Here is a 16,544-nt window from a genome sequence, read left to right on the forward strand (position 1 = left end):
GTGCACCTCAGGATGATTCTTCCATAATGAAATGTTTTTTTAAGAAACCATGTGTTTTAAAGCTACTGAGAACATCTGTTTTGCTAATACAGTTGTACAAAAGAAATGGTGCAGTAGAAGTCCAGTGCCATGTTAATTTGGCCCGTTGTGTCTGTGCCTACTGAGAAAGGAATTTGTGCTCTCCGTTATTTTCAAACAACCCCCTTATTCAGATTCAGTAGCTACAGATGGAGTGGGGCTGGGATACCAGCAGGGAAGTGTCCCTCAGTTTTCCTGAGGACTGTGTGTTCTTGCAGGCTCTGCACACTCTGTGAGCTGAGCAATACAGAATAGCACATGCCCATGGACGTAATTCAGGTTGCATTGACTTTGACTTTGTAATACTTTTGAAATCACTTCTGTAATTTCTGACAGTTTATAGTTTATATTTAAGATTTAGAAATATATAGTATAAACACAGCTGCACTCAAAGTTCAACTATTTGGCTTGCATCTCCTTATAAAAGTGCCTTATTTTTGATGTGTCCAAACTGAAGTGCAACAGTGAGAGAATATTGTTTCTTGCTTGTGTATTGGCCTTTTTATTGGATACAGAAGCTCATTGTAAGGTAATACTTTTTAAAAGTAATAGAAAAGTTGCTTTAGTTTTTCCCAATAAGTAGCATAAATTAATTGGGAATGTAGAGAAAAAAGTACCTACTAAAAATATGCTTCCAAGATTCATAATTCTTTTCAAATGTTGCTCAAGTCTGTTCTAAGAACAGGGATACAGCTGTGACTTTTATATGCATGAGTCCAGGGAAGTGAAAAACAGAGCACAGGGAAGATGTTATTAAACTAAATAATTTTTGGATGTTTTAGTGAATATATTTCAGGGTAAATTATGGGCTAAACCATCACTGTCCTCAAGTTCTTTTGCTCCACAGTTAACTTCAGCTAATAGTAATTTTCGCTCTTCCTCAATAGGTATCCTCAGCTCGAGGTATCAATGCTTATGGAAATACCTCAGTGGTACAGATAGGCAATGTTTCAGGCTATATTGATACACCAGACCCACCAACGATTATCAGCTATTTGCCGGGGCTTCTGTACAAATTTAGCTGTAGCTACCCACTGGAGTACTTGGTTAACAATACCCAGCTCGCTTCGTAAGTGCTTTTTAATTTCTATGTCTTTCATCCCCATGGTTGTGTGAGCATGTAGACGTGCAGGTCATAAACAACATTGTAGCAATTTTGGCTGTTTAGGAGTAAAGTGAAAGGAAAAAGCACCAAAAGAAGTGGTGTTGCAAGGAAAAAGAAAATTCTGTAGTGTCATTATATGAGATAATATAATTTATGACGATGTGCTGTTATGAAGAGACCCTTAGATAATGTAAAACCTCCCTTAAAATTCAGGTTTTCTTCTCAAAAATTATAGCAGAAAAAAAAATTCTTCATGAAATAGAAACTTGTAAATATAGAATGCAAGAGAAAATATTTCCATGAGTAAACCTTGTACATCATGTAAAGTGAGTTTCTTTCTGTCACTTTGCCTCTCTGCTAATTATTTTTCTGATTCGTGTTTCCAGTACCATCCATTATTTTCTGCATAGTTAAGACTGTCAGTATTTCCACTATAAATTCCTGTTTCTGAAGTTTATAACCCAAATGCATAAATTAACTCCTTGTGATATGACTCATTGAGTTTTTTAATGATAAAACCTACTGAAGTATGCAAAAACAAAAATAAGGTATCTTTCTTCATGATGGTTTTTTGGTTTCTGGGTCTGTTCTAGGTCATCAGCTGCTATTTCTGTAAGAGAGAACAATGGTACATTTATCAGCACTTTGAATTTGTTGCTTTACAATGTGAGTATAAAATACAGTATGACCTGGACTGAATTAATATGTGCGCTATGTGGATACAAACTGTTTTAGCAGATGAAAGTATAGATTCCTCTTCATAATTGGCTGTTTTCTTCCCACTCCCCCCATGAGCCAAGACTTTCTTCCAGGCATCTTTCATCTCTGAATGCCTTCTTCTTTTTTGTTTGCATGTACCTGCTGTCTTGTGTTTATATGGCTGGTCTTTGAGGACAGACACAGGCTTTTTGTCCTGTATTTATACAGTTCCTCAATTTACAGCTCTGGCTTTCAGCTGGTAGTGCCACATGACCAATCAATTGTAGCCATAACAATCATACTCCAGAGTGCATATTTTGTTTGCATTTATTATGTTTCTGTGTGTGTCTATAGGTGCTTTGTGCTCAAACAGAGAGTACTCCGTAGAATTCTATAAAATTATTCCAGACCTATTCCCCATAGCAATGAACTGGAGCACTTTGGCTGTGGTATTTTTACGTTCAAGCTTCATCAGAGTGTTTAAATCACCTGTGGTTGTTGTGAAGGTTGCATCAGTTCCAAATCTATATCCTGATGCATATGTTGCCTTACAATGTGGACTTTAAAGATTTTAAGGGTTAATAATTTTGACAGTTTTCATCCAATGTTTCTTCCTTATGTTTTAGATAATTTGAATATGCATTATTGTAAAAGCTTTTACCATGTAAATGGGTTGGTGACACTGAAACATGAAAAATGCAAGGACCTCTATTTAACATTAATCCCTGAAATTATATTTTTGTGTTGATTAAAATTTTTACTCATACATTTTAAATACCTGATTTAAATATCAATTTTTCAATCTATCAAGCATCATTTTTTGTAAATTATGAATCCGATTTTTGTTGCATTATTATTCATGCCATCGTGTTGCTGAGTTATAATTCATGCAACTGATTTAAAAGTCAATGCTTTATGCTTTGAACATAATGAGCTATAAATATTGCAACAGGACATTTTTCAATGGCATTCTCTAAAAAATCATGTTTGTTTGAAAGAGCAGAGCTCCAAATAACAACCTATAATCTGTTAAAATGATGATGATAGTTCTCTCATTTTTAAATAAACCTGTGATCAAAAAGATGGGGCAGAATGAAGAAGGCAACTTTTTTGGTCAAACCAAGCATTGACCACTGCATGTTGACTGCCTTTCAGGACCCAGTTCAGCAAACAGCCAGGAATAAATGCTATTGATGCTCATGTTGAGCACATTTTTTCCCCTCAGATATCACCAAAAGCCAAAATGTGCTTTTATCCCGTCCTGTAAGTTTACAAGTTGACCATGACCAGTGGTGGTAGCAGCCACATGACTCGCCCTAATGAGTAGCAGTGTCAATGAATAATACTGCTAAGGCTGGCAGATTCCAGTGGTGGATATGCCCTTCTGCTTCACTCCCCAGGGCTGGATAAATACATGGACAGCTTGTGCACGGCCTGCTGTTGGGCGTGCCTGTGGACACCTGCTGTCTTGTAGGCTCATTTGATCCCTGTTAGTAGTCCTCGTTTTGGGCCTCAAGGCTCATGTCCACCCTTGCTATTAGTGAGGGGATGTGTACAGATTTGTTTCTTGACTGCAACCTGTCTTCTCCAAATTTAGCTGTAGTGCTATCTCTTAACATTGACTCTTCATCTTCTAAGCTTACCTCTGTCTTCTCTCACCAAGTGTTGTTTAGATTTACTTTGTGATGCCAGTACATGTCATTATTAGGAAAGACAAGAGCTGTTATGATAGACCCAGAGTTTAATAGCAAAATGTTTAATAGGCTTTCACAGAGCCTAAGTGGCTATGTGCTTTTATGCCATTTTGCGAATGCCTCTCTAAATGAATAAAAACAACTCTTAAAGAAAAGAGCAACTATGGAGTGTAATGGTGAGGGTCTCGCACTTTTTAATCAGTTGCAAAATGTGGCAGAGCTAAGTGTTATAGAAATGTATAATTAATGTGAAAGAAGGCAAACCTACCTGAAGGCCTCTGATACTGCATAGATTAGATATTGGGCATGCTGTTAGTTTTGGCATTTGAAAAAAAATCACTTGGTCTCTGGTGCAAACCCTCTTGTTGCTGTCATTTGCTGCTTGCCATGGTCTTGCTTGCCACAATGAACCTGGTTGAAATCTTACCTACCAGTTTTTTTCATATATATTGATTGTTTGGAACTTTCACAAGAGGTCTCAACATGCTGAGTCACTGTGCTATCTGTATTAGCACTGTGTTTGACAAAGGTGACTTTACCAGGTAGTGCATTTTGATATTCTCAATTAATCTCTGTTGCACAGATCTGTTTCATTGCTTTGTTGCTAAAGTGTAAAGTGATGTTAGTGGTTGAGATTTTGAACAAAAAGCCCCAATAAAACAGCGATATTTAGGTAGTAGTATAGGGAGAATTCCCAACTTTTATGTTGAATACAGCTTTCTTGAAACAGCTCTTTTGAAATACTAAAATTTAAATGAAAATGTTTGTTACTTGTAGTTTTCAACAAGCCAGCTTCGACAGAAACTACACTTTGGCATAGCAGAATGTCTTTGTTCTCCCAGACTATAACTTAAAATATATAACATCTCATGGATAACATTGCTAACTCCACTAATTCAGATAACCTTAGGGGACAACCCAGTAAAGCTCCTCTATTAGAAAACCAGAGTAGCTCCTATGTGTGCCTGTAAGCTCTGAGAGACTTACTGAAGTGGCAATGAATGATATGTTTTCCTGAATCACTGAGCCAACCACCTTATTAAATCATATATTCTCCCAAATTGTTGCATAGGGCAAAGCCAGTCTTTACAGACAAACTTGTAGGCAATTTCTCTGGCATTGCTTCTTGCTTCTTCCCTTACAGAGGATGAAGTAGCAATCATTCTACACAGAAGGGTCAGAAAAATTGCTAAGAGCTCAGTCTGGATGCAGATGGGCTGTTAAAGTGGAATTTCTGTTACAATTGAGGCAATGTTTGTTTTACAGGATTCAACCTACAGCCAGCAACTCCTTATTCCAAGCACAGGTTTACCTTTGAAAACCAAAATATATGCAGCTGTAAGAGCAACCAACCTTGATGGCAGGTACCATAGAGGGTGTTATTTCTTGTCTTGCTTGCTTTTCAGCTCTTGTTACTTACCTGATTTAGAAGCATCTGTCTTTCCTCATAGCTTTTTGTATTTCAAACTAATGATTGGTGTTCAATAATCACTGCTCTCAGCTGGAGGGTGTCAGGTCCTTGGCAGTGAATGCATATTATGCTGCAGTTCTCGTAATGAAAGTTTTCCTGAATTAGACTTTAAATCCTATATTGCTTTTTTTTTTTAAGAATAGGCCTCTGTTGGACCAAGAGAGAAAATCCAGGGCTGGTTTTGATTTCTAGTCCTTTGTGGCCATGATTTCTGAGAGGAGGTGTGAAGTGTCTGTTGGTGTGGTGGTTGAATTACATGAAACCAAATTATTTGATTTATAAAGTTCTACTGCTATGTTGTGCTGTTTAATCTTCTAAGTAGTTGAAGAAACAGGATGACTGGCATGTGACCTGTTTAATACAGTAACTCAGTTTCACTGTAACAGCCTGCAGTACCTGTTTGTATGCTTTTTTGTGCTGTCCTTTCATCTCACCTCACTCACACCCCTCCACACTTGCATTGCCAGTTCCCCTTATCTATCCCTTTACTCCCTGTGCAGGTGGAATGTTTTGATGGACTACTGTTACACCACGCCATCTGGCAATCCTAGTGATGATCTTCGATATGATCTTTTCTTCAGGTAGGGCCTGTGCAAACCCAGTATTTTGTTTGTCCTTCTTTAAAAAAATAATTATAAATGTCTTCAACAGTGGTGTCTTAAACTGCCTGGAAAGTTTAAGCATTGTTAGTAGACAGGACCAAGAGCTAGGCTTATAGATAACATGTAGACCTTCTTTTTGGGTGAACATAAACATAGAAGCAAGAGCCAGGTCATAAGAATTATGAAGGTAGAAAAGCATATATCCAAAGTAGTTCTACCAGAGATAACATAAATGCTTAAAGTGAATGCCTAAACTGGCCTTTATGTTACCAAAGGTGAATGTGGTGAATGACAGTGATGTAAAACATCAGAGACTTCAGTCCAGGAAAGTAGTTAAGCAAATGATCAAATATTGAATTGGAACTTTGAAAAACATCCTGGCAATATCTCAAATTAAATTTTATCCATGACACCTCATAGAGAGGTACTGTCTTCATTTGGAGTTACCTGTCTATACTGGTTAGCATACCTGCTTATTGCTTCAGGTCTCAAGTTTCTTTGAGCACTGGAATTAAATGGTTCCTTGGTTATAGCTGTGGTGCTGCAAAACAAAACAGCGTTTTTGTAGGAATGTGTTTCAGCACAGGAACCTGCATCCTAACAGGCACATTGTGCCTGCAGATATTTTCATTTCCAAGGAACTAAAGTGTTGATCTTGCTGCTTAAGCTATCATGTTCCCAGCTAAGAGCTTCAAAATACTAACAGAGCTGCTCATCCAAGTTTCACTCTTCCCTACAAAAACTAGCTGTGACAAGGACCCGCAGACAACCATAATTGAAAACGGCAAGAGTCAAATGGGCCGGTTTTCCTTTGAGGTGTTTCGTTTTGTGAAGCACAAGAACCAGAAGATGTCCACGGTCTTCCTCCACTGTGTGACGAAGCTGTGCAGAGCAGATGACTGTCCCTTTCTTGTGCCAGTAAGTTGTAATTATCTGGATATAAAATAGGCATCCTGGAGTTCTGCATACAAGTGTTGTGGAAGTTTGGATGGCGCAGAATGAAAGCGACTTGTAGAGGCTGAAGTGAGAATGTTTTTTGTGTCTGAAGGAATGTGAAACTACTGATGAGGAATATGGAAATGAATACTGTCATCCGGAGATAAAATAATACTAGACCTGCAAAACACAGGTTATTGAATGTATGAGAAATTACCTCTTTGCCTTGTGGTCCTTAATTTTTAAAAGTAACAACTCTGAGATGGCTTTCAGGTTGATATTCTTAGGATAGTAGTAAGGCATCCCTCATCACAGTGGATGAAGAGAAATATCTTAGAATATAGTTTATGGAAAAGTTAAAGCTATAGAAAGTGCTGTTATACTGACAAAGAAAATTTGTGGAAGTTTCTCACAGTGAAAAAAAATACCATGCCCCTCAGAGTATATAATCTCTTTTATCATCTGAAAACTACTCTTGCACTGAAGTTCATTATGTTATGTCTATTTAAAATTAACTAATTTTAGGAGTATCAGGAACAACAAATAAATTTTGGAAATGGAAACATTTAAATAAACATATAAACACAAAGTTCTGTGCTGTCTTCAGAACACTGCATTGTTTCTTGCTGAATGACTTCCCATTTAGAATTTTAAAGCGTGGTCAGTTCAGTATACTCCTGAAATTTTGTATGTTGTTTATATTTTTATGTTACATATTTACATAATTCATTTTGCATTCAATTTATATTCTGAGGTTTTTGAAGTTCTTTCACAAGAAGCTGAAACTAAGGAAATGCTCCCGTTTGGAGCATGCTTGAGTACCATAGATTAAGGTAGATGGTAGGTTACAAATGTTAACGGCACATTCCAGATGAGAGTGCTGGGGATTGTTTTAGTGTGTCATTGCTATTTAGAACTCCATGGAAGATGTGCAAACTCTCACTCAAGAAGCTTGCTAGAATAGGGATTGTCAAGCAAAACAGATTTGTTGGAGAAAACTGTCTGTAAACATAGCTTTGGGAAATTAACTACTGAAAATTTAATATACTATAAAATGGATCTTGTACACAACAGCAATGTAGCTTTGTAAACAAAGTGAGGCAAAATAAAATGGGAAGCCAGGAATTTATAAGATGCACTTCTAGGCAATATTGCAGATGTTTTTATTGCAAAGTGATTTAATGCATACTAAGAAATAAAATCAAAGTTGTAGTATTCCTTACCAAAGAATTCATGTTACATCAGGAAGCACAAAAAGACCACAGTTCTGTTCCACTCTGAGTCTCTGATTGTTTTGATTGACTACTCAGATCTGCAGTAACAGAGAAAGAAGAGACACTGGTGGAAGGACGACTTGGCGCCCTCAGAGCACATCGGGCAATGCTGTAATCTCTGCTGGCCCCATCATTACAAGGAGTGGTAGGAATAAGCAATCTTTCTGTATGGACTGCAGGAATTTCATAAACCTGGGGAAATGTTTCGCAGTTTAATGTAAATTTGCAGTCACTTTTTGCTGAGTATTTTTTACTACTACTGAATATTTTTTACGACATTTTTTACTACTTTGGTAGAAATTTTGAACGACTATTTTTTTTTGGCTCTCACATGCTTCTTCTTCCAATAAAATCACTGTGGGATACTGTTACATATATAAGGCTATTATAAAAGTCCAGACTCAGTGGGTTGACATTTTTTTTGTCAGATTTCACTGGAGATAATAGAATTTAAGGCACTGTGTTCAGTGTTGCAATTTAATTTGGATGGATAATGAATATTCACTGTCACTTTCTAGTCACCATTTCTTCCAGCTTCCCTCTGGGTTTTTATCTACATATTGCTTAAAATTAATGCACACTATTCTCAGATTCAGCTATAAGAAAGAAATGGGACAAAACCATTGTAAATTTTAAACAGTGGGACAAAAGCCACTTTTAATTGAGGGTGAAATTCCATGATTTTAATTTTTATTGCCAATTGTTTTAGGAAAAAATAAAAGGCAGCTCTAAATGTAACATGCAGTGTCTGAAAAAAATTTATATGACTGCTGTTTAAGTTTTACAAGTTACAAATATTTATAAGTTGTTGCAGTTAAGCAATTGATTTCAGCAGTCTTAGGTTTAGGATGCTGAGAGTAGGACTGAACCTGGTCTAGGAAATCTAATTTAAAACTTGTGAATAAAATCCTTCTTTAAATACCAAGTACTTGTACCTGTATACAAAGAGAGCAACCAACCCTCCAGAATGGGGAACCACCTAACAAGAGACCATTTCTAGAGCAAACAGGCTCCGTTATGAGCAGCATATCTGCAATGAAGATGAGTGATTTTTTTCATTATACATGATCCCATTTGAGTTGCTGCCATCTGATTAGCCAAGAAAAGTGAGAAGAACTAACTTCAAAGTTGCATACATGAGTACATATGGGAAATGAGTGATGGATTTGCTCAGCCAAGCAAGCGTGCTGGAGTAATGCTGCCTTAGGCAAGGAATGGAAAGAAACTAGATGCAGCTTCTTATACAAGCAGCCCCTGGTAGGTAATATAGCTCATGATTCAAATGTTGTGGATGCTATTTTTACAATTCAAAAATTAAAAAAAAAAAGGATACTGATCAATTATCTTTAAATATTGCATAGCTTCAAGCAAAGAGACCTGATGGATGTTTAATGGAACCAAAGAAAGTATAAACAATTTTATAATTTCATGACAACTGTTGAGGTTGTTTAAATGAAATCATGAATAAGGCTGAAAAAGGAAAATAATTTTTTACGCGTATTCTAAAGGTGGGTGGATAAAGCTTTTTTGATTTTTCCATCTTCATAGTGTGCTTTTGGAGCATTCCACTCATGCTGACAGAAGAATGGTTTAATCGGAAGTACTTGAAAAAAAATGGGATTAAATTCTAAACTCTGCCACAAATTTAATGATTGGCATTGGGCAAGTCCCTCAATTTCCCTTGCATTTTCCTTTTTCTTCTAGATCAGAAACAGGGAATTAGTCCTTCTGTCTATTCCCTTTGTGAAAATAAATTTGTAAGAACCAGGAGGTTTATGAATTCTTTTGTTAACTCTCGGGTTGCTGTTGATAATTGCTGTCCCGAGATGCGTAGGATCTCTCTGCTTCAGCCCGTGCAACTGAAGAATGAGTCTGGACTCTTCACTTTTCGGTCTTGAGGTTGTTTATTAATTCTTATCTATAAAATTTTCTTTCTGCCCAGTGGAGATCCACTCTGCAGGGCAGCCACGAGCACTCTGACTGCCCCTGAGGCGGTGTTGTCCTTTTATATTACAAACTACGTACATCATATTTACACTTAATTCCCAATGCCTATCACCTGTGTTAGACAGTGCACTTCTACTCTAGACCAATACGAAGTTCCAACGTCACTGCAGAAAATGGAGAACAAGAAGAAGAAGAAGAAAGGCTAGACACACCCCAATTCCTCCATCTTGTCCCCATAACCCCCATACCAAAAATCCTAAAATCTACATTTTCACCTGAGATCATTTTGTTGTTACACTATTCAAACCTGTGTGACTTTCATGTCCTTATACAAAGCTGGTAACTTCCTCCAAGTGTCAAAAAAAATCAAGTCCCCAGGTGTTCTGGGCAGCATGCCAAGGTCTCCGAGCCCCCGGCGGAGTCCTCAGCAACTCTGGACACCCAGAGGGACGTACTGAGTTCCGACAGTTAACAAACTAAAACAGGGAAGATCATGCGAGACCATGACCAAAACTATCTGGATGATGAATAATTTTGGATGAATTTGGAAAATTTTGGATATTTTTTTAGAATTTAGGTAAATTTTGGATGAGGAATACCAGTATGTAGCACTGGCTTGCACTGATGTGAGGGTGCATGGAAGTGGTTACACTGTTTTCAAGGCCAGGTCTGGTCTAGCTCACCAAACCTGCTGCTGCTGGCTCACCATGGTCTAGATGCCAGTAGTAGGACTGCACAGATGTGCCCTTCCCTCATTTAGGGTGGAGCTGCAGCTGTCCCAGGGCTGGCCTGGGCACATCAGCACCTGCAGAGGCTCCTCAAGGAAGAGTGCTGCTGTAGAAGAGTGCTGGTCCTTCTCCTGTGTGTTTCTGAACTCATATTTCTAACATTTGGCTCTTTTCAGAGGAACGTTATTCTTTTTTGTTAATCCAAGATAAGTCATTACAGGAGGCATACACAGAAGAAAATGCTTTAGTCTCTGTATGGAAACAAAGCAGAGACCTACTTGTGAAGTTAAGATTATGTAGCTTTTGATGGATATCTCACTTAAGCTTGGGAGACAGCTGCTCAAAACAAATGTACATGTGAACTGTGCTCACAGATTGCACAAAAAACCCCCGAAACAGTGACAAGAAATGTAATTCTGAAATGGACACTGGGAAGTAAAAACTGAAGACAAAATACAAATGTTAGCCTGAATATTAAGCCACTATGTAACTGTCAAGAGGAAAATGAGCACGGCAAAAAGAGCTTTTTTGTAATAATTTACGGTCACTGACATATTTTTTCTTGTAAAACTCAAGGTTTTTCCTATAGAGCTATTTTATAATATGATTAAGTGAAGGGGCTTACATATAACATTGTGCTTATGCTTGTGTTGTTATTGAGGAAAACAACAGAACTAGCCACCTTTTCAATTAAGAGATTCCTGATTTAAGGTGGTGTTGGTTTGTTTTTCCACAAGCCATTAAAATTTTAAATTAATATTTTAATATCTCCTGATATTAAAAATGAAGCAGTGACATACAATTAATGTTATTGTCCATATTTTAAGAGAGATGCTAAAAGCTGCTAGTCAATGTGGCAAGTAGATCCGATGTATTTTTAAAATAAAGCTTCAGCTATTGGCTTTTGTGTTGCAAGAGGGGAGGAGGTAGTCATAGGTATTTTAAAAATATGACACATGCCTTTTTTTTTTTAAATACAGATGAGACGCCAACCAACAATTCACAGCTTGGTAAGTTGATCAGAATTTCAAGAAACATAAGAGAGTTTATGAGGGAAGCAGAACTGAGGATGAACCATTTTGATTAATATCTATGCACTGGGATTTTTTTCCTTTTTTAATTTTTATTTATTTTTGTTGCTTAAATGAGTCAGTACCAACATGCTCTGAAAAGAAAGTGATTGGTGATGAGTATGGAATTCTCAGTTTAATTTGTGCACCCAGAGCCATCTACATTGAAATTTTAATTCCTGTGATGAAATTGAAATGAAGATCTGATGCTACAGCATATGAGGGTGAAGGGTACATTATAGCCACCAGATGCAAAACCAGACTTAAACAGTAAAATTTGCCCATGCCACATAGGAGTAGAACAGGAAAATTGTTGTTATGGTGCAGTCTAGCTTGGTTCACATCTCAAAGCCAGAAGGTCAGAGCTTCAGCTCCTGTTCTCCTAGCATTTAACCTCACAAAGAGCCTGTGGAGAAACTTGGCTAGAACTTGTTCCCTGCTAGTGCAGTGAAGGAAAGACGCTGCAGGGGAGTTCAGCTCTTTAAGTTTTAGGGTGCTTTTCCTTTGTGCACATGGAACACTTGTTTCAGCCTATCTGTTATTGTTCTCTGCTGGTAACAAGGAGTAGCTGATGGCTAAGAAAGGATGATCAGGTGGTACACTGGGCCATTCCACCTTGTATTTCTTTGTAACAGGACTGTGTGGAACAAAGAATCCATTCTGTCCTCTGAACTCTTAACACTATTTGGTCCTTTCTTTACTCAATTTAGAGCATATAAAAGCAGTTGCTGTTCTTGTCTGTCATGAAGAGTTCTCCCTGTAATTAATTGTTCCCTGGTGTGCTCCTACCCATGGATATAATTAAAATGATAAAAAGCAAATTCTTTATTTGCTGCACACAGTTTGCTGTGTTGATGGCTGCTGTTTCCTTCCCATCCAACAAAAGAAGCATCCTCTCCATCCCAGAGCAAAAGCCTTTCCTTTGCCTGTTGCTGTCTCTGTGGAGAGCACAGAGGTAGAGTGGGGTGAGGTAACTGCTGTAGCAGCCAGAAAGCAGCACAGGGTTGGGAAGGGGAGGTAACCAGATCAGCGGTGCTGGTTTCCTTTTAGCTTGGGTGAGGAGAGTGGGATTAATGGTGTTGAGGGCAGGTGGCTGCTTCTGGGAGGAGCAGTCTGGTTTCTCACATGAAGACTGTGTTGTCATTTCACCTCAGTCTCCACCACTGGTAATGGCAAATGCTCATTGATGCTCAAATGCTTTTTTCCCCTCCTGCTGGAAAATACAGTACTTGCTGTGGGTGTATGTGGCCCATTATCTCAGAACTGGTCCATGAGCAGCTTGCTGATCTGCAATAAGTATTAAATATGTCACCCTTACTACCTGAGAATTGATAAACATATTAAGACCCCTTCCTGAAGGTGTGCAACAAGCTTCCAGAATGTCCAATATCCCGTGCCAGATATGTCTGCTGATTTATATAGACTTTGAATTGAAATGTAGATAATGACAGTGGGGAAGAAATCCTTTCATTAACTTGATTAGGCCACAAATCCTTATACATCTACATTGATAGTCCTTAGATAAGTTCTTGGATAAGTCCTTGGATAATGATAGTCTTGCCTTGAGTAACACAGGTCGAGGTTGGTCACTGGCAGATGAGGGTAATGCCTTAGAAGGCATGTCTTTATCCCCCAAAATGATTGATATTGAAAGAATTATTAACTGTTTTCAAAATATACTTAGATAAGCTTTATCCAAGTAGACAGGTGCTCATTGTAAGGTACAGTTAGTTTTAGTTCCTTCATTGCAATTATACAGTATATTGGATGTTGGAAGGGGAAGGCAGAAGTGTTTGGCACTCATGAGAGATAAAACCAGATGTCACCTGAGAATTTTTCTTCTCCTTGCAGCTCACCCAAATGGACCTCCTTTCCAGATGAACACGGTCACCAGTGCGCTGATTTCAGGCATTGTCGTCCTGGGAATTTCAAGCATTTTCTTTTTTGTATGTTCTCTAACTCTTCTGCACAGAAACTGGCCCAACAGTTCGGTCCTGAGTGGCATCCGAAACCCAGTTTTCAACTGAAAGTGATGATTTGTTTGCACTTTTTGTTTGGGGTTGCCTTTCTTGTCTGTGAAGTATGATTCCATTAAAAAGTAATATTAAGGCAACACTCCAGTGGTATCCAACTTCTGTTCCAGCTATTCTGTATTTGTAGATTTGCTAGATGATGTTGTGTAGGTGAGCAGCAGTGATGTTGGTAACAAGCCTAGAAAATGTTGAGAATCTCAATTGTGTTTGCGATCAGACTGCATGACATTTGCCCATGAACGTGCTGACAATAGAGCTCACATCTTCATCTGCTCAGTAAGGTCTAAAAGCTGAAGAGGCTGCAGATGAGAACCTTTCCAAGTAGGCCACTTTAATACAAAGGCTGACATGTTCAGGAAAGTTTGTAAGTTCATAAACACCTAGTAAGATAAGGATAACTTCTTTTTTGTTATTACATTTTTCACAAATATAAGTATGTCTCAGGAGGAATTTGTTTTCAGCTGTCTTGGCTAAAAATAACCTAAGAGAGGCTTGGAACAAGTGACTTTTACTTATTTGTAATTTGGAAGTATTTTCTTAAACATATCTTCCATTGGCTTGTGGAGGTATCATGCATCAAGTATCACCCAAACTTTCCTCACAGAAAATTATTTTTGGAGCACAATTTGGCAACTGAGTAAAACTCTCAGTAATGTACTAATTGTTAAGGGCAAGTTTTGCCCTGTGAGTTTTTCAGTTCTCAGATAAAGCTTTCATTTCCACATGAACAGTCATCAATCAGTGCTTATTTCTTTAGCAGATCTTCTGCATGAGTTAGACTTGTTCACTGCATGGATGAGGGGAAGAGGGCAACTAGAAGGATAACAGGCTACAAGCAGTACTGTACTGTTGCCTCTAGTTAGTCTGATGAACATCTGACTTACCTGAAATGAGTGTGAGGGGCAGGTGCCCTCAAATAGGAGCACAAGGCAGTGGCTTAGCTGTGTAGAGTAGACAAAAATGCTGGTACTATAGAGGCCACCATAGGCACAACCTATTAAGCTGGACTGGATAGACAGTTGGGATTTTGGTCACACATACAGCAGTTAAATTTCATTTTTCGTGTACTGTACATATTGGCCTAGAAACACCTCATTGATATTTATCATCATCCTGTGTTAACTGTGTCTGTGACAGAACTGGCTAATGATCAGGGCTTTTTGGCTCTCAAGGCTAAAGACAAATACAGTCTTGTTCTCAGTTTTCTCTGACTCTGCAAATGCTGTATAAAGGCCTGTTGTTTGCAAATTCCACTGTGCTGTAGGGCAGTATCCCTAACAACCAATACTGTGCCTGTTTTCCTCCAGTCTTAATACCTCAGAAACATTTTTGCACTTCAGGGGTTAGGTCTGATGACATGTAAAACACGATTGTTTAATAAAATTAAACATTTCAGAGTGGATGCTTTGTCTGAACTGTTTTCCTTCCCCTGTCCAATTGTTACTTTTGTAAATGCTTCCAGGGACCTCATTCTACGAAGAGGAAAAGTGCACCTGCTTTTTAAAGTTGGTTTGGTAAGAGCTTTCAATATGCAGGATAAATTAATATAATTATAGATTTACTGACCTTTAAAAGAGTGTGGTAAACTCTGGAGATTTGTATTCCAGCCTAGGGATAAATAAATTCAGATCATCTATTTTAATTTACTAAAAAAGACAACCACAAAATCCCATTAATGTAATTACTACTTAGTAAGGAGCAGATTTAGCTGCTTTAGCTGCTTTAAGCTTTAGCTGAAAGTTTCCAGTGATGGAGATAGCCATTATCATCCTTAGAAAGTTGTTTCAGCAGTTAATTGATCTCTTCAATACTTTTTAAAATGCTTACTAATATGAATATGCCCATTTTAACTTACCAGCCATTAAAAAATGTCAGGCTTGTATCTGCTAGAGAGAGGGAGAGACACTTTTTCTAACACAAATCCCATACAGTTTGGCTAAGACCACAGAAAAAGAAAGTGAGAGGTATTGGAAGCAAAAAAAGTTGCTGATGTAGTATCATACGTGTCCTATTTGATTTCTCTGTGTTTCTGGAAGACAGTTTGTTGCTTTTCTATAAGGAAACGTATTTCATAGTAATTAACAAAGTCTTCTTGACCACATTTTTTGAGGCTCAGGTAACCTATTACAAAAATGGAGTTGCTACTCAATAATGTAATATGCAGAATGTTATTCTTCTATGTTTTTAAAATGTCTGAAATGTTTTGTTTTTGTGAAGAACCAGGTAAGATATCTGTGTAACTTTTCCTCATGTGGAAATTGCTGCTACCAAAGGGTGATCTCCCTCTGGCTAAATTAGTGACAGAGTTCCAACAGCCATCTGCAGGAGTCATTACTGAGCTTGCTGTGGATTGTGAATGTATTTGTCTCCATCATTCATTAAAAGAGATAAATATACGTTCCTCCTTGGTAAAGAAACATGGAGAGCCACAGGTGGAAAATGATGCCTAAACTAAGGCTTATCCATTTACAGATCTGACATGGGAATGATTTATGAGTTGTAGGGGAGCTGAAAACTTGAGCCAGGCTGGCAAAATATTTATAGGAAGGTGAAGACTGACTGAATTTGTAAAAACGTCCGCATCCTGGTTTGTTTGAAAGAAATATACAGGTGTTAAGGAATTTGTGGAATCCATAATTTGTGACCTCACAAGTTTCAAGTAAGAGGTTAGGCAGAAGTTGAGGGGATGTGCATGAAGGTTACACCCTACTTTTTGAAAGGCAGGATGTCAGGTGAGAGGGAATGGGGAATGGAATGAAAATATAAGTTTTAAATGAAGTGCTGAAACTAAGATGACACTTTGTACCTTGTGTGAAGGAGCTCTGGCCTGATACAAAATGGGACTTCTGCAGGTGTTAAGTGTCACAGACATTTCTTTTATGAAAAATCCTCTCTTAGGATTTTCCT

General features: G+C 38.0%; 1 protein-coding gene across 1 annotated transcript in view; it reads left to right on the plus strand.

Moving 5' to 3' along the window:
- The window catches only part of ZPLD1 (zona pellucida like domain containing 1), a 30,443-nt gene extending 15,404 nt beyond the window's left edge, over positions 1 to 15,039 (plus strand). Inside the window, exons 4-11 of the mRNA XM_005425606.3 lie at positions 966 to 1,147; positions 1,777 to 1,849; positions 4,843 to 4,940; positions 5,548 to 5,628; positions 6,396 to 6,567; positions 7,896 to 8,004; positions 11,515 to 11,544; positions 13,456 to 15,039. Of these exons, the coding sequence (XP_005425663.1) occupies positions 966 to 1,147; positions 1,777 to 1,849; positions 4,843 to 4,940; positions 5,548 to 5,628; positions 6,396 to 6,567; positions 7,896 to 8,004; positions 11,515 to 11,544; positions 13,456 to 13,631 (921 nt within the window). The 3' untranslated portion in view covers positions 13,632 to 15,039. The remainder of the gene's footprint in view (positions 1 to 965; positions 1,148 to 1,776; positions 1,850 to 4,842; positions 4,941 to 5,547; positions 5,629 to 6,395; positions 6,568 to 7,895; positions 8,005 to 11,514; positions 11,545 to 13,455) is intronic.
- The last annotated feature ends 1,505 nt before the right edge of the window (positions 15,040 to 16,544 follow it).

This window comes from Geospiza fortis, unplaced genomic scaffold, assembly GCF_000277835.1.
Source record: "Geospiza fortis unplaced genomic scaffold, GeoFor_1.0 scaffold131, whole genome shotgun sequence".
Taxonomy (NCBI): domain Eukaryota; kingdom Metazoa; phylum Chordata; class Aves; order Passeriformes; family Thraupidae; genus Geospiza; species Geospiza fortis.